The sequence below is a fragment of the Daucus carota genome, chromosome 8, assembly GCF_001625215.2.
Source record: "Daucus carota subsp. sativus chromosome 8, DH1 v3.0, whole genome shotgun sequence".
In the NCBI taxonomy this organism is placed as follows: domain Eukaryota; kingdom Viridiplantae; phylum Streptophyta; class Magnoliopsida; order Apiales; family Apiaceae; genus Daucus; species Daucus carota.
In genome coordinates this window covers 15,174,455-15,193,994 of record NC_030388.2, presented here as the reverse complement: position 1 = coordinate 15,193,994, position 19,540 = coordinate 15,174,455, and the positions used below count along the sequence as shown (strand labels likewise).

At 34.0% G+C, this 19,540-nt stretch overlaps 1 protein-coding gene across 1 annotated transcript; it reads right to left on the bottom strand.

Annotated features, from left to right (window-relative positions):
* Positions 1 to 3,754: 3,754 nt before the first annotated feature.
* Positions 3,755 to 19,235, bottom strand: LOC108199928 (phosphoglucomutase, chloroplastic). Its single transcript, XM_017367952.2, has 22 exons — positions 18,898 to 19,235; positions 18,747 to 18,812; positions 18,481 to 18,525; positions 18,270 to 18,362; positions 18,138 to 18,190; positions 15,019 to 15,070; positions 14,852 to 14,920; positions 14,458 to 14,526; positions 13,427 to 13,549; positions 13,288 to 13,340; positions 9,243 to 9,321; positions 9,095 to 9,159; positions 8,956 to 9,023; positions 5,947 to 6,065; positions 5,792 to 5,866; positions 5,579 to 5,694; positions 4,829 to 4,970; positions 4,645 to 4,726; positions 4,519 to 4,565; positions 4,356 to 4,433; positions 4,139 to 4,244; positions 3,755 to 4,053 (listed from the first exon to the last, which is right to left on the bottom strand). Exons 1-22 carry the CDS (start codon positions 19,108 to 19,110, stop codon positions 3,986 to 3,988), a joined length of 1,881 nt encoding a protein of 626 aa, XP_017223441.1. The 5' UTR covers positions 19,111 to 19,235; the 3' UTR covers positions 3,755 to 3,985.
* Positions 19,236 to 19,540: the final 305 nt, after the last annotated feature.

Below are 19,540 nucleotides of genomic sequence, written 5' to 3'. Positions count from 1 at the left end.
TAAGAAGGCTACGTCAGCTATCCAAAGTGATCAGGTTTTCATTGATGAGGCATCCTCGGGCTCAACGTCCAATATAGCTACGCCTTCAAAAATGCAAGATAACTCAAAAAACTAAGGTTGTAGTCAAGGATATATAAGAGGTCCAAGTTAGCCATTTACATACGATGATCCAATTTCTATTAATAAGGTATTTACTATTCCTATTTTCCCTTTTTTGTGTTATCTTTGTAGGCCCCGCGGGGGCACTCATAAAATATGTCTCTTTGTATCAGTTACAACCTTTCAACCATGTTTGCAGACGTTGGAACCATGGTTGCAACCATGTTTGCCGCTTTTGCAATCATGTTTGCAATTTCTGCAACCATGCTTGCAAAGGTTGCAAACATGGTTGTAGCTTGTAATTAAATATTTGTAAAGGCTTACATGTTGCTGACACATGTCTTGTTTTCATCTACAGGGGATGGATCATATCATTCCAGTTAAAGATCACAAAAGAGTGAAACTCAGTACCAACAATAAGTACCAGCAAATACACGGCTATGAGAATGATTTCGATAATACTACAAAGGTTCAATCTAAAAATCCTCCAACAACAATGGCATATGAGCGAAAGACAAAGACAAAAGATGTGAAGACAAAAGATGTTAAAGAATGACTTGTATTCTTTGTTTAATGACATTAAGTAGTAGTTCTTTGTTTAATGACATTAAGTAGTTCTTTGTTTAATGACAGTACTTTGTAGTTATTTTGGTTTGATGAATTCTCTAATTAAAATTTTATGCAATTATTACTGTTGATAATGTTCATTATTTTGAAATTCTAGGATTTTAAATAACTTTTGTTTGAGTTGATGATTTTATGTACAATAGGCCCCGCAGGGGCAACCATCTTAATAGTAATATTTCAAAAAAAACTATCAATTAAATCATATTATAATCTTGTTTGTAGGAGTTGAAAATTTATTTGCAACCTTTGCAACTATGATTGCAACCTTTGCAACCATAGTTGCAGAAGTTGCATACATTAAACCATAATTTAGAATTTTCTTCCGATAATTTTAACGCTAAAAAAGTTAGGTAGATTTTATTTTTTATATTTTGAAAAAAGTAATTCTGAAACTTGCTGTCAATATATCCGAAACTAAAATTGATAATTTTTTAGTTCTGATATTTTTCATCCAAAAATTACAAAAAATTAGAAAAACAGAGGGGAGCTATTGAGAGACTCCACCTACACGCCACTCGTTTCTCCTTTATATAAGTATACTAGTTGAGAAGCCGCGCGTTGCGGCGGTCTATAAAAATTATATTAATGATTCTAAATAATTATTTATAAAATAAAATAAATGTGTGGCAGTATATAAAAATTATATTAATGATTCAAAATTAATATTTGTGGAATAAAATAAATTTTATATTATAAACATTTTGATGCAATACCAATATTAATATATAACATTACAAAATTGGATTATAATTCATGAGTGAAAAAATGAAAATAAATTTATACATATAATTAACGATTTAAATCATGACGAATCTTAATTTTAGTTGTATTTTTTTATAAGTAATCATGTTTTTCACTAACATTGTCATTATTTCCAAACACTGCTTCTTACACATATATCATGCCCTACATGTAAAAAGCATACGGCTCTTTAACAGAACTGATTGATGACATCTGAGACCATGTACATTGATTGACCAATAAAACATACAGTAAGCTTGCAAGAACATAAGTGTGTAAAAGTCAAAGATATGCAACTCCAAAATCATCCCCAGTTTTAATGGGGATAAAATTATGTATAACTAACATTAATCATATCGGGACGTATGAATTCCAATCCATGCAGGTGTATATTAGTGACTCTTTCTTCCAGTTTCTTTGGATTGGTTGTGTTCAAATGATCCAAAACCCTACCACGTATGGGGGGTATTTATAGACGTAGAGAGACTTGTCTGCTACTTTTTTCCATAATTAAATAATCTGAAACATAATCAGATTAAAAAGCTTGCAAGCTACTATATTCCATAATCTTTTTCATAATTAAATATCTGAAACAGAATCAGATTAAAAAGTTTGCAAGCTACTATATTCCATAAATAATCTGAAACAGAATCAGATTAATTTATGTCAAGATATATACCATATCAATTAATCTGAAACTATATTTTTCGTCCAAAAATTCCAAAAAATTAGAAAAATAGAACGGAGTGATATGAGAGGCGCCACCTACACGCCCCTCGCTTCTCCTTTATATAAGTACACTGATGATTGATGATTATTAGTAAGTAAATTTTCTTAAAAATACCTTAAAAACAATTTGGTTCCGAGTTATTAACCAAAAAACTCAATCAACTTGTCAATTTTTTGCCAAAAAACCTTTAAACTTCTGTTTTCTTTAACAACCCCAATAAACTTTATTAAAAGTATAAAAATAAATACAAAGTAAACCATGGTTAAATCTACCAATGTAACTTGTCACGTATCTTTCCTTCATTTGTATCTTTTTATACATGTGTGTGCCACTGTCATGTAGCGCCTAGTCATTTACTAAAATGATTTATAATATGATATTTGTTAGTTTAGATTTAAAAATTAAAATGAAAACAACTGAAGATGTGTGATATTGGCAGATTATTGTAAAGGCTGAGTTGATGTTCGAAATAAATTAATGGGGTTATCATTTTGACGTAATCAGATGGTATGTGAAAAGATTAGCAGATGGGGTGTTATTTATGACTCCATTCAATACAAAATTCAGGAGATGGAACTGGTTTTTATGTTTTCCTGAGTTCACAGGTTTGGTTGAGGTGTCTCACGCGACTAATTTTTATAGAGTTTTAGGGGGTGTTTGTTTGGAGTTGTTCGGGACTATTGATTGGACAGAGTATATGGTTGAGTAATTTGTTTGTATTTTGGTGGATTGTTTGTGCTAAGTGGTTAAAATATGTCTTACTCAATTCAGAGTCCCTATTCTGCTGCTTGATATGCTGCACGGCTAGACCTGAAGCTTGGTTAACTGTTTATGCTCGAGTAGCTAAGTAAGGATTTCACACAGTAATATACATCATAAGATACATTTTTTCTACATAGAATATCAACCACGTAGAAAGAGGTGGATGAAATGTCTCAGAGTTTTTCAGTCGTAATAACGATGACGGCAGAGCAGTTCTCAATCTGTTCATTGTTTGAATGAGAGCTTATTACTTCCCTGTCTTAATGAGCTGCTGATCAACCATCTAAAAGCTGATTTTAGTAGTGCTGAATTTTCAGTTATTTTTTTGATTAATTGTAATTAATTTACCACATAGGATATGTGATGATCATGGTTAGTCCACAACAATTATAAATAACTCTAGTTAAATGTTTTTCAAAGATTTAATAAAGTTTATTGGGGTTATTGGTGAAAAAAAAGTTTATAGGTTTTTTGGCAAAAAAATGACAAGTTAGTTGAGTTTTTTCATTAATAGTTCTTTGGTTCCCAAAAATTCCTATCCAAAAATCATGACACATAACCATAAATTCACTAAACCGCCGACAAGTCAAATTTAAACTACTGTCCATGGGAACGCACATGCCGAATGCACTAGTCCCCATACCTAGCACACTCCGAAGGGGAAGCCTGCTGGCTGCTTCGAATACCAACTATAAACCTGATTTTTTGGACTATTAACACTAACCTCCTGTTAAAAAATTCTCTGCAGCTTAATGCATAGATTACAACTTCTCAAACTCAGGTACTCAGCTAGCATAATAGCAGTAACAGAGTTTCCTACATACATTGGGGAGGGGGGATTATTTACCTTGAAACAAAGATATGTGCTGTACAAAGGAGCTATTTATTGGTTCCCTGGAGCACACTTATATTAAAAAAAATAAAAATCAAAGAGTAATTTTAAATAAAAAAAGGAACTAAGTAACCAAATGCCGACATGCTAAAACAACTTATTTTCCTTGCGTTGTGTAATATTAACAAAACTGTTTATGTAATGACCGTAGGTTTTTCCCTTCCAGTAAAGTCCTTGAGCTTTGAAACAGACAATGCAAGATCTGAGATCATGACACCATACATTAGTTAACACAATATCATGTTTGCGATTAATTTATGCCAAAATAATGGACTGACGTTACTGACCAATTAATGGCTTCAGAGCAATCTGAGCATCCATGTCATGTTTAGAGACATCGGGCTCATACTGCTCAATGTAGACTCTAACTGTTGCGCCTGCAGAGCCAGTTCCCTGTTAAAGTTACCAGATTTAGTTATTTACACCAAGCAGTAATTAAGTGGAAACCAGAATGAAATTAAAAATATTAAAAAATGAGAGCAAAGGCTATAGAGAGATACATACCGATAAGCGAAATATAATCCTCGATCCATCAGTAAAAACAAAACGTACACCTTGCTTAGATACAACACTTCCATCGACCTGTGAATTTATAGCACTTTAATTGAACAACCTTTTTAGGTTTTGCTTAATCACAGAGGGCATTATAGATATACACATCACTTACAGGATCAGTATAAGTGAAGTCATCGGCAAATTGAAGGACATAGTCTCCTACAATAGGACTCTTTAGTGAAGAAACTAAAAGAACATATAAATTTTGACAACGATGCAAATAGACTAGACTGTATACCATATATATCGCCTTCCTTGCTCTTTGAAATTAAATCTCTAAGATACTCTACCATTTTGTTGGCACCTTCAGATTCACATTCCTAGCCGAAAAAATTGATATCAGAATATTCAGTTATAAGATATGATTATATAACTACTGATTTTAATCAATAAACTGTCAAACAAAATTTAATATTGCTTACCTCGTAGTCATATCGAGAGAAGTAATTTCTTCCATAAGTGGCCCAATGCTCCTTAACAACATCAGAGACAGAAATCAGCCGGTCACCACTTTTCTTGTCCTTGTTTCTATATGCTAGTATTGAAAGCCAAGCTAGCACCGCCCTGTCAATAACAGCTATTGAAGTCAGCAGCCCTGAGTTATAAGTATCGAAGTAAGCATTCATATCAAAATTAATTACTAAGGTCTATCAGTGTATGTATTTTGGAAGACATAGTATTTTTATTTGCCTCCATAATCGAGGCCTAGTACTTTCTTTCAACACTATTTAAGGAGAATTGGGTATTTTGGTTGTATACATATGGATTTTAAAAATTATTTATACGCTCATAAAGGGTCAAAATGAAAGGGATACAGCACCCAATAAGCTTCTATAAAGATTTATAACTAGGTATTTGGAAAACAAATCTGTATTTATATTTGCCTCCAAAATAGGAGAAATCTAGTAGTACTTTCAGTGTGATTTTTAACATTATTTAAGGAGAATCGGGTATTTGGATTGTATACATTTTGCATTTTCAGATTACTTATATCCACACTCGTAAAGGGTCAAAATGAAAGTGATACAGCACCCAGTACACCTTTTAAAAGATTTTAACTTTTGTTGTTAGAAAGAAAAAATATACTAAAAAATTCCCACAAAATCATTTTTAAGTGGATTTGGAAACGCATGATTAAATGACAGGGATGATTAATTAAATTGTATGTGTACCATATTCCATCCTTTTCACGAATATGGTCAGATCCTGTTCCAAAACTTTCTTCACCACAAATTGACAACACTCCAGCATCCATTAAATTTCCAAAGAATTTCCAACCAGTGGGAACCTGGTAGGAGGAAAACAGAAACACTCTCAAGCCAATTTCCCCAATTAATTAATCACACAGTTCATTATTAACTGCTTGAAAAATCTGAACACTAAACCTCATAAAATGGCAGATTCAGCTTCTGAGCAACACGGTCAAGAGCACCACTTGTTGGCATCGATCTCGCCAAACCCTGCAAATTTAACAGCACATAAAAACTCTAGAAGTAATAGAAAAATGACAACTAAAAGAAATGTTACAGAAGCTTCTTACTTTTGGGCCACTCTGGAAATATGGAATCGCACTTTGCGCATTTGCGGCAATAATTGCAACAGAGTCCGATGGGGTAACAAAAAATTCTCTACCAAGAATCATGTTTCTATCACCGTCACCTGAAAAGATATATATATAGGCAATTGCTCAAATAGAAACCGCTAAAATAAAAACTAAAATGGAAACCAAGAGAAACTATACCTAAATGACCTCACCCACCCCTTATATGTCATCACCCACCCCCTATATGTCATCACCCACCTAAGGCCCACCTTCACCCCCACTCAATCCACCCCGGGCCCGAAAGGTCCTCGCCAAGGCTCCTCACAGGTCCTAGACAGGCTTCAGACAGTCTTAAAAAGCCAAACATTGGCCCCACCATGGTCCCACTAGGCCCCGACCCGGCCCTATTAGGCCCCACGTAGACCCTGTCTAGGCCCATCTCGGGGTCCATCCCCGGTCCCAAAACCCGCATCATTCTACTTAATCGCATTGGTTTTTAGTTTCTATTCTAGTAGTTTCTGTTGGAGTAGGATATATATATATATATTACCTACTTATATATAATAAGCGTAAGGGAGATAATTTGGTCGCATGGTCCTCTGGTCCAAAAGCTTACCATCCGTTGGATCTTATATTGAACAAATAAGCACCGTTAGATTGGAACAAAATTAAATTCTGTTCTAGAAGGTAACTGATACTTGCATGTTTATAATTCCTTTTCTGAATCCAAAACAAATTCTGTCTTTCACATGTATATGATTTTTTTTAATCCTAAATAAATATTTCTTACCAGTTTTATTCGTAGAATCATATAAATCTCACCGTCACAATTTTTTTATAATATATTTTAAAATTAATAAGCCGGATTTATGTGAGGAACAAATAAAAAACTTTTTCTTAATCCAAAATAGATTCTACCTTCTTATTGCATATTTATGATTCCTTTTCTTAATTCAAAACAAATTATGTTTATCAATTTTAATTTGAAACCATATAATTTTTTGAAAAATATTTAAATCACATTATAATAATTTTAATATAAAATACATTTATAAATATAATCTAATAGGAGTTGGCGTCACTTATTCTACTTAAAATAATTTAAAATTTGATAGAAAGAATTTAATAGTTTGGCATGATAAATATAATTTTAATTTATTATTTATAAATTAAATTTTTTCACACCATTTAAAATATATTTAAAAAGTTTATAAATAATTAAAAAGCTCCCGTGCCTTGCACGGGCTATAAGCTAGTATATATATATAGGGATAGGATCAAATAAAAATTTTTAAGTTACAAACTTACAAACTTTTTTTTAATCTTCCATCGTGTTAATCCTTAGTTATATAAAGTATCCATGTTGAAAATTCTTCAAAAAACATCACAATTTTTAAAAATAACGCATAAATAAATCGCGTTTTCAACACATTTATAACTGGGGTTCAACATCGGGTGTTGAACACTAATTATCATTGTGTTGAATATATCTAAAAAGATGTTTAAACTATACCTCTCGGGTTTGGGTAGGGTCTAGAAACATAGATATTAGTTATATAACATGTTTACCTTAGTTCTTACATTTAAAAATTGGTTTATGTACTTCTCCACCACTATTTTAACAGATGTTCAACAAAATATGTTAAAAATATGTTGAACTCAAGTTATATATGTGTTGAACAAAAAAAGTTTGTAAGTTTGTACCAGAACCCTCCCCTATATATATATATATATGTATATATATATATATATATATATATATATATATATATGTATATATTACATCAACCTGAGGTTTACAAAAAAAATGGCTTACACGTGGTTACAAATGCAAGCAGCCAGCAGGATATAAGAGGAATATCTGAACTTATATCCAGGCAGATCATATACTTGTGAACAGTTACAGTAGTAATCAATGCTACTTCAAGGCAATGCATATATTGAATATCTAATAGATGGATCCATTTGAGAAAATGCATGTAATCAATTTACTTAAAGAAAAATGCTAGGTACCCCAAAAAGTGTTCCCAAATTCTTTTCCCAAAATCTAGTTGGCAATGTATGATCGGTACAACTCACACTAATAATCATGAGGCCCTCTGTATGCACATCAAACACCCAATTAAAATTAGCCATCTGTCTGCCACGTCATTTGGGAAAAAATTTTGGGAACAGAATCTGGGGTACGTAGCACTACTCTTACTTAAAAGTCAAATAAACCCTTACAACTGTCCACATTGATTCCTCTGTCATGCTTTAAATGTTAGTAGAATACCACATTAACAATTGGTTGCAGAAATAATGAAATTTAAGTAACTGAATACTTTTACATCAAATTGTACCACTTATTCTGCTTCCGCATTAAACATTTAGAATTTGGGAATCAGATTCTACTAAATTTAACAAGGTCTGCATTGATATTCCATGGCATCGCAGGCGCAGTTGCTGGTAAAGTGCAAATGGACAGCTAATCATTTACTTAGAATGAAAAGGAAAACACAGATATCAGATGACTGAAGTGTTGAAAGTCATGATAAATTTGTGATAAACTAAAAGTTAATAATGACTTACAAGATTTCAGAAATTTTGCGGTGACACCAAATATTATGACTGAATATCCAAACACAACTAACAAATCAAAACATATAAAAAATTCCCATATGAAGAAAGATACTAGCCAAACCCTCCCGTAAAGTCAAGTAAAAAAATGACCAAATTCTTTATGGGCATAACATAAAGATACTCTTAGAGCCACTTGTAGTTAACAGATACTCCTTCACTGGGCATAACAAAATGACCAAATTGCATTTATTTACTAGCTCAATTGATATTTAATACAACATAATTATGTTGCCTATTGAACAAATAGTACTTATTCAGTTAGGTATATGAGGTTTGCCAAGATCAACTTTAAAACCTCAAACAGTACAAATACACCGGTCAACTTTATACTTCAAAAACTAAAAACAAGTAGGAAGATGATTGCACGCAAGACAATTAACGTACCATCACTTGCAGCTCCAAAGTCTGGTCCATCCTCTTTATACAAGATGTTCACTAGGTCTTTAGCATATCTATCCAAAACATATCAATTTCAATGTCTTTTAACAAGAATTTAACTCAAACCAACACTAAACAATCTTACGTAAGATTTGGATCTGGATGGCCATGCCCAAAATCTTCAAGAGGCACTCCATTTAAAATAGAATTCTGTACAAATGATAAATCCACTAGTAAGAATACTTGTATAGCAGTTGATTTAAGCTACAAGCATTAAATGCGGAAGAAGATACCGTGCTAGCTCCAAGCTTGTCTACAAAGATGGGTTCTGCATAAGCACCGGTCACTGCGTGCATTGCATCAAAAACCAACCTGATTGTACATATTTCTCATGCAAAGTTAATATTGCTTATATGCAAATTGATTAGGCTATATACAAGCTAGGATGCTCGGACTCGTCTAGAAAGATCCGACACGGACACATATCCTGGAGTCCGATACGCCAAATCATGAAATCATAGACTCGGGGACACGTTTCATACGGATCGGACACGCGGATATGGACACTGGGATTTGGATACGGGGATATGGACACTAGAAAGATAACATCATTTATTTTCATTAATTTGATTTTTCTTCAACCAAATTTACAGATTATATTAAATTATTAAATTATTTTTTCAAAAATTATATTTATTAAGTGTGCAAATTTTATCCTTTAAGAAATGTTATTTGTCTCCTTTTTAAAAAGCTGCCTAGATTCTTTATCAAAAATCAAGTTTAATCTTAATATTTAATTTTAAAGTTTTATATTTAATTTAAATTTTTTGAAAGTCACGTTATTTATATAATTCATATGTGTTTGATAGGAATTAGAAAAAAAATTATAATAGTAAATTTTCAAAATCAAGTAAAAATTCAAAAATAAATAAAATAGATCGTTAAAAGGTTAGAGTACCAAGACTACAACAATATCTGTACAACTACCCAGTACAGCTATATACATAAATAAAGAAATCATCAATCATCAATATACTTATATAAAGGAGAAGCGAGGGGTGTGTAGGTGGCGCCCCTCACATCGCTCCGTTCTACTTTTCTAATTTCCTGGAATTTTTGGATGAAAAATATCAAAAATTAGAACCACCTTTTTTAGTTTCTGATATATTAGAAGCAAGTTTCAGAATTTGATTTTGTTTCAGATTATTTATGGAATATAGTAGCTTGAAAGTTTTAATCTGATTTTGTTTCTATATAAAGGAGAAGCGAGGGGCGTGTAGGTGGCGGCGCCTCTTACATCGCTCCATTTTATTTTTCTAATTTTCTAGAATTTTCGGATAAAAAATATCAAAAATTAAAACTACCATTTTTAGTTTCGGATATATTAGAAGCAAGTTTCAGAATCTGATTTTGTTTCAGATTATTTATGGAATATAGCAGCTTGAAAATTTTAATCTGATTTTGTTGCAGATTATTTATTTAATTATGGGAAAGAGTAGCACACAAGTCTCTCTGCACCTATAAATACCCCTATAGGTTGTAGGGTTTTTGATCATCTAAACACAGCGTACTCTCTCTCAATATCACAACCCTACTTCTCTCTCGTGATAGTTCTCTTGCTCGATTTCTAACTCGGTGGTGCCGTTCTTCTACAACGATAACTGAAGGCTGTTTATGCGGTATTAAAAAAAATAAAGGTTGTTGCAAGCAAAGATAGTTATAGACCGCTACGTGGGAGTCGACAAATCCAAATACGGGAGAAAAATATAGTCTTGACCTGATATTGATGGATGATATTAATAAATTAACTATTAGTGATCTGTATTTGTTGGTTGTTCTTTTATAATATTTGTTTTGTTCACCGGACATGTTTGTTGTTGTTAATTTTTATATGATTTATTTTGTACACAAGAAAATAGTATTTATGCATTATCTGTTTGCTTCGTTCAAGCAACTTTTAAGTGAAGACGGTTGATACAGTATTAAAAAATAAAGGTTGTTACAAGTAAGGGTAGTTATAGACCGCAATCTCACGGATTTAAGTTACATGTTTTTCCGCACAATCAATCCAAAAAAATTGGAGGAAGGTGACAATGTAAGAACATGATTACTTTTCAAAAAAAACACAAATTAAATTAAGATTCTTCGTGCTTTAAATTGTTAATTACGTGTAGAAATTTATTTTCCTTTTCTCAACATGAATTATAGTCCAATTTTGCAATTCTATATATTAGTATTGGTATTACATCAAGATTTTTATTATATAGAATTTATTTTATCCTACAAATATTAATTTTTAATCATTAATATACTTTTTATAGACAGCCACAAAATTAATGTATTCAACAAATATTAATATTGAATTATTAATATAATTTTTATATGCCGCCACAACGCGCGAATTCTCAACTAGTTTCTTTAATCGAGGCATCTTCCCCGCTTTTTCATCTCCCATCTTCTTCATCTTTCTTCTTCTTTCCGCTCTTCTTCATCTTTCTTTATTCATCTTCTTCTTTTCAACTCTGTTATGGAAAAAACACGAAGTATGGCCGGTTTTGTGTCGCCGGAGTTGACGAGTCCGGTTTCCACCGGACGGATCCGATCCGGATACCGTGTCCGTACCCGCGTCGTGTCGTGTCGACACCGGTACGGCGGGGTCTCCGGGCGGGTCCGAGCATCACAGTATAGAAGACACACACACACAAAAGAGAACAGAGTTATCTTGGGCGGAGGGGTGGGTCCTTACAGGCTTAATCACCTCTTTGATAATATATTATGCTTATATTTCCATTTCACTCTCAACTCAAAACAAAACCAAACTTCTGAAGTATTTAGCTTGATCAGTATAATTTGTTGATAATAGTAACCATCATTACACCATTACTATATCACATCTTTGATCACCCTACGTTATATGTTTAATATTTTTCCTTTTATTGGAATTATAATAGAAACCAAATTTCACCCTCTAAACTACTCTCATTCAAATCTCGAGGTACAAATAATCTGATACCAGATATAGTAAATGTGAATACAGAATTTGAGATATGAAATAATGGACCACTCTAGATATCAGGTGCGAAAGAAGGCTTTTATCATCGACAAATTCCTGGTTGATAATTTACTGTGATAACTATACCTACAATTTTTAAATTATAATCATATTCTTGGATGAGATCTTCCGAGGAGGGTCGAGGAGAGCATCCCGTTGTGTATGTTATTTGCCTATAGCACTAGTAGCTCAACCAACGGAAGCTCTTTTATCTAAATTCTACGATTTTATCCTCATATCAGCGTCGACCGGACATGATATGGGTGTGGGGATGGGATCAAATTTGAATCTTTCAAATCGAAACCGGGCATTTTGGAGCAATCTAAGTTTAAAGTGATACATAAGGCCTTGCAACAACTTTTTTTTAATCGAGGACCATGGATGATGTTTTCTATGTTATTCTACTAATCTCATGTTTTGGTTTTCACATAGATAATTACGTATAAAAATTTAATTCATAGAAGACACTATTTACAAAAATGTAAAATGAATTAAGAATATATAGAACTTCAGTTATGTAGCTCCTTTGTCGAGTCCCTGTACCCTTGTCCAATTACGTCCATATCCCAGAATCATGTTTTAACTAAGAAACTGAAATCTTGACGCCCCCACCCTTGTCTAACACTCGCACCCTGTTACGGTTAACCTAGGATAGAAGAGGTGAACGTGAAGTTGGAGCAATGGATGGTGGCATAAAAGTCAAGGTCTGCACATTAATCGGTCCAAGACTAAACACCCTTATCCAACTTCAACAGGGAGTGTAGTGGGGGAAGAAGTTTGCACTGGGGATTACATAGCATTTTGACCTCTAGTATTTGGTTCTTAAGGACAGGAAGGTTGAGATGAAGTCAAACACTATGCAACGGCAGGGTGGTTTGAGTGGAGGGCTGCCATGGAAGTTTTGTTAAAAAAAATTTGTTAAAACCTAAAGGGAATTTTCTAACAATAGCTACGGTGGCGCCACCTATGATGAATGGGCTGAGTGCTAGGCAATGAAGAAGGTACTAAGTGGAAGTGGAAGTAGAAGAGATGACAGATGAACCTAATTTGTTGGACTCAGGGATGTACTATGCTGGACTGATAACGATCAAGATATTCTGGACAAAATTAAGTCGGGTCTATATAAACTAATAAAGTATATGAAGTAAGAATAAATTTGAGGATGATTGTGGTGGTCACGAGGTCCAAGTATATTCCCTAAAAAGAGTGGGGACTGGGGGGTATAATGGATTTGTACGATTTGGTAAAATTTAACATTTTATTTATTATCAACTACAAATGCATACCTGAAATCATCTAGAGATAGCAGACTTCTGATTAGGGAAAAATCGAACACGGTCTGCACGAAACACCATATCATTGCTGATACTTGAGTGGATGTGCACTGTACTAATATTTTAAACGTAAATATGTAACGATTCTTACTTCCATCAGCTCCAAATAGTCAGAAACTGGGTCAACCACTTCAACACTAAATTTTCCATATTTTGTTACACCAAGATGAGAGAGGTCAACATCTGGAATGTCCACCATCTTTATCTCAGATATCTGCAGAGCACATTTGAAATATATAATCTAGATAAAAGCTAGTAATTCATACTAAAATTATATTAGAATAGTAGGACATCAACTCATGGATGTCATCTAATCTATACAAGTCAACACATATAACAGAAGGTACTCGGTGCTGAATGGTGAGAATGTTTTCAGGGGATAAAAAAAACATGCAACAATAATTGCCAGAAAGTATGTAATTAATCTAAATATTTAAACGAGTATGAACTGAGAATGATAGTCCATTTAATTAGTGCAACAAAGTGTTGGTCTACTTGGCTGCCAAAAAATCCTCACTGGTCATAATAGATCTGTACTCCCTCTGTCCTGGCAGGTTCATTACGTTACTTTTGACACGCAATTTGAGGCTCCTATAAAGTATAGTTCCATGATATTTTTTTTAATTTTTTTCCCCTGAATAAAAGTTTGACGTTTAAACTTTTATTCAGAAAAAAAAAACGTATTGGAAATATACTTTATAGGAGCCTCAAAATGCGTGCAAACAGTGAACGTAAACAACCTGCTGGGACGGAGGGAGTATATGTTACATTAGTGAACAGCGTATCTTAAGTTCATTAGAAAGAAGATCCCTCGTCTGTTGAGTTTTAAATAATAACTACGAAAATAAAGCATCTATCAATAAGTTGATCTACAGTCTTCTGATATCAGTTTGTCCTGACTCCTGAGAACTGAGACTATACAAGTACAATGGTGACGGAACAATTAATCAATGCATCTCACAGTTACTGTCTACTCATTGGATATTATGTGCTTACTAAGTATCACGAGGCGTAACAACACCATGATGTAAAACGTTTCAGATTATATAAGGAAGAAAATTGATAAAGAACATTATTAGAGATGTAACTAGCTCTGCATAAAATAGTAAACTGTTCACTTACAGAAAGCGTATTCCCGTAAATCTTGTCTGTGATGGACTCAGGTGCTGGTTGCCCGCTGCTGTAGTTGAACTGGAAATTTAAGCAAAGCAAATATCAGGCAATTCGTGGATTTGCTTAAAGTTCATACTGCTGTATATGAAAAATGGTTAAACCTAGCGATGGTGTTCTTTTATTTCATTTCTTTTATTTTGAAATTACTTTTGCTAAAAAAAATGTTCACACACTTTGTCTCTTGTGAGACTACACCTGTTGCATGTTTAGTCAAAATAACAAAAAGGTAGTAATAACCATTTGGACAAAGCCTGTTATATTAAATCAGGGTAGTTTATAAGGAAAAGAAATAATTCACTTCAATTATATCATTCTTAAACATATATGCGCACTAAAATCTAACCTTAATTCCCCAATCGTAGTCAGGCCCGCCGGGATTATGACTCGCACTCATTATAAAACCACCATTGGCCTGTAAAACAAACAGTAACAATAACGCAAACAAAGAGGGAGCAACAAAATGTCATGTAAGGTTAAGTGTACTTCTAGAAAGGTTTGTTTTGTGCTTGCCTTTCTCTTCCTAATAACTGCCGACACAGCAGGAGTTGACATGATCCCTTCCCTTGAATAATGAAATATATATTTAGTTAATACAAATGAAAAAAAAAAGGGAAATCTACAAAACTACCTACCTTTTCTTTTATTGTTTTCAAAAATACTACCTTTCAGAATTATTTTTAAAAATACCTTTTCATAAAAAAAAAATTTCAAAAATACTGTTTGCAACTTTTGCAACCTCATTTGCAACTACAGGCGGCGTCAGCCGTGTTGCAACCTCTTTTGCAACTTCATATGCAACTGAATTCCTGATTTCAAGTTCCGGTTTTCAAATATCATGGAACTTGAAATCAGGATTTGTAATTGCATATATGGTTGCATATGGTTGTATTCAGTTGCATATGGTTGCATTCAGTTGATTCTATTGTAATCTAATGGCCCCGCCAGGGGCACACCATACATCTATTGTTACTTACAGTTTTCAGTTGCATTTAGTTGCAACTGAGGTTGCAAATGAAGTTGCAAAAGTTGCAACTGCAGTTGCAACCTCATTTGCAACCTCATTTGCAACTTTTGCAACCTTATTTACAACTATATATAGTTTTCAGTTGCATTTAGTTGCAACTGAGGTTGCAAATGAAGTTGCAACTGCTTGCAACTTTTGCAACTGCAGTTGCAAAAGTTGCAACTGCATTTGCAACCTCATTTGCAACTTTTGCAACCTCATTTGCAACTTTTGCAACTTACAGTTTTCAGTTGAACTAGTTGCAATTGCAATTGCAGCAGTTGCAACTTTCCATTTTTATTTGCAACTTTTGCAACTTCATTTGCAACTTTTGCAAACTAATTTGCAACTTTTGCAACCTCATTTGCAACTTTTACGGCTGCGCCGCCCAAGGTTGCAAATGAGGTTGCAAAAGTTGCAAATCGTATTTTTGAAAAAAATAATTTATGAAAAGGTATTTTTAAAAACAAAGAAAAAGATGGTAGTATTTTTAAAAAAATAATTTTACAGATGGGTATTTTTAAAAAGATCCCAAAAAAAAAAGGTTGGTTCTGAGCTTTCTTATGTTTACTGTCACAGCGAATATGCATGTCACATAAATAATACACTTGCAAGTACAAAACATACTTTTTTTCATACATATGCATAGAGTCTAATTCTACTATAAACCTCCTTATTCTACAAACTAAAAACCAAGCTTAAATATCATTAAATCCTAAACCAAATACCACTAATTTATTTAACAACCCCATCTTCACCTCCACCTTCACCAACCTCACCTCTGCCTACCTCCACCTCCACCAGCTCCGCTTCCGCCATCACCTCCGTCATCACCACCTTCACCTTCATGCCGCCAGCCCCCTCCATAACTACCACCTCCATGCCCACCTTTCTCTAACAACCTCATCCCCTCCTCCATCTTCACCAACCCCACCTCCGCCTTTGCCTCCACCTCCACCTCCTTCAGCTCCGCTTTCACCGTTATCAGAACCTCCACCTCCATGCCGCCTGCCCCCTTCATAACCACCATCTCCATAACCACCTCAATTATTTCAATCACCACCAAACCCATCCCCACCTCCACCGCCCCCTCCACCTCCGTCTCCACTTCCACCTCCTGCACCCCGAGCCTCACCTCCTTCGCCTGAAATCACAGCTAGCCCCATCCCGTTGTCAGTGTTACCAGGTTCTGTTACGTACTCACTGTTTCACCAATTTCTAAAGTGATAATCACTAATTTATACAGCATAGAACCCTAATTTGCGAAGTGAAAATTACTAACCAGGAAATCCTGAATTCAGAAGTAATTTTGCTCACTTACGGGACTGAATGGAGCGGCAGTGGTGTGGTGGTTGGGATCAGGATGGGTAGTCAAATGAAGTAAGATGAAGGTGGCAGCGGTGGTGAGTTTGGGGGAGGGAAGAGATGAAAGTTGGGTTGTTATAAGAGATGAAGATGGAGTTAGTAGATAGTATAAAATAAGAGGTTTTTAGTTTGTATTTAGGGGCTAGTTTGTATTTGATCAATAGCCTATACACACACACACACACACACACACACACATATATATATATATATATGGTGTGTGATTGTGGTAAGTAGTTGCTAATTGTGGTAAGTTATGGTGACAAGTGGCGGTGGCTATTAGTGATGGTAGCCGGTGGTGCCCATCCATAAAAAGTGGTGGTAATGGTGGAAGAAGGTCTCTTATTGTAGTACAGGTGAAAATGATGATTACATGCACTGTCTATATGTGTATGTACATATTTATATTCACGAGATATGCTTTATATAAATTAGTGATTTGTGATGTACAAATTAGTGATTTCTGTAGTTAAAAATAGTGATAAAAAATTGACCAAAGACTCTTTTTAGTTCGTAGGTTAATTTGGTTTGTGTTGGAGTAAGACTCTGTCTCTCTCTATTTATATATAAACCCCTCCTTGCCTACTTGTCATATAAAACTACAATTCCCCTAGCATGAACGGATATAATTTTACTAAAATGTGCCAGCATGGGCATTCTTTTCTAGTGAAGAGCAATTTCTATAACAATACATATACGAATATAATACTGAATGCTTTTTCGAAAAAAATTGATTTTAACAATTACATTTAAGCTCTTATCTAATCCATTGAAAAGCAACATACAACTCGGGGTATGCCACTTGCTCCAAAATATTTTTGTTGTCATGTTACCAAATTTTGAAATGTGTTGGTGATAATTTATGAATAACTGTAAGTGCATAGATAGTTCGATTGGTCTAATTGTGCCATAGCATTGTTCTAATATAGTAATTCAAACAAAAATTTGAACATTTATCCATTGTACTTATATAGCATTTGAATTCTAAGTATCAATTACTTATGTTAACTTCTAGTCATTTTTTAGTTTTTTATTCTTTTTATGAAGTTTATTGTAAATTATAATTCTAGGATTACTTTTTATTTTTTCACATTTCAAATTAAAAGCAAAAGACACTGAATATGGGTTTGTTAACCAGGCTTCATGCTAATCTGATCATGATTTTACTATTACAATATCTTCTGTAACTGAATCAAAGATATAACTAGAATACTTCAAACGTAACTTTAATAGCAAAGAGGATCCAGAAAAAAGGACTCACTTGCCAACCAAAATTTTACCAACACCATTCCCAGCAGCAATTTTGATAATTACCTGCATTCCGTATCTCAATTCAGAAAACATATGAAAATATTTACACCTGAAAAACAAATGTGCACATTATAAAATAGACCTGCGCGGCTTCTTTGTTAAAGTACCGACCATCACCTCCTAACACCAACAATCCATTCTCAAAATCCTCTGGTGGTAATGAATTAAACAGCGCCTGCTCTTCAAACAAACTTTAATAAAACAGTAACTTGACAACTTACAAAGTCAGCAGCACAGCCAGCACTCATAATTAACGATTGCTACTATATTAACTTAACAACAGTCAAACCAACCTGAATCCAATTAGCAAGATAATTATCTTCCATAAACACTTTAACCTAACAAACAAAACAGAAAACATCACTTGACATTCATCTTAAATTCAAACAAGATGAAAACCAATACGCAATATATAAACCCAACAAACTAAATTCATGAAACAAATACATTATCAATTCACATAAGAATTATCAACTTACGAAGATTAAATAAGTTATATCAACTACATTAGGATCACAAAATTAAGTTATCGAGATGATTAATTCACGAAAATGTATACCTTCTTACGAAGGCCGCTGGTTCCGGTTTTCTGGCCTTCAATCGGCTTAGTTGGAACAGTATAAACCTAAGCATTATAAACAGAAATGTAAGTGTCCAGGTCTCCGACAAACGATTACAAAAAACACGAATACATGAGAATGTAGACGAACCTTGAGCGCTTCAGGCTCCGTAACAGTGGAAGAAGCTCTGATGATTAGAGAGGAGAGATTCCTGAGAGGGAGATTGCGAGAGAAGACGAATGGGGAGCAATTGAGAAGAGAAGAGGAATACGAAGAAGAGGAGGAGGGTTTAGCATTGGTTAAGTTGATGAGTTTGGGAGGAGAGAGAGTGGAGGAGAGGCGGAGGTTAGGAGAGAACGCCATTGTAGTTGAGTTGGGGGAGGGAAGAAGAGTGTTTGTTCAGTGTTTCTCGAGATGGGAGAAATGATCATGTGAAGGAGTGTGCTTTACTGCTGTGTCCGCTCTCACCGTGCCACGTATCTAGGACGCTTATCTCCTTTTTCCTCCTCTTTTCTCTATTTTAAACACTTCACGGGGTTCTCGCATAATTATTCAAGAACAAGAACAAGAATATAAGCAAATCAAAATGTAGGGAGAATTGATCAAATTTTGTGTTTAATATGTGATCATTCATAGAAAAATCGTTTAACAAAAAATAGCGGGAACTACTCTAATATTTTTTCCATCACATTTGATTCTATACATTCATTATTTAGCACACATTTTATTGTTTTTATAAAATATGGTTGCATAACTTACTTTTAAGAATTTCTTTTTCCAGAATAAAAATAAA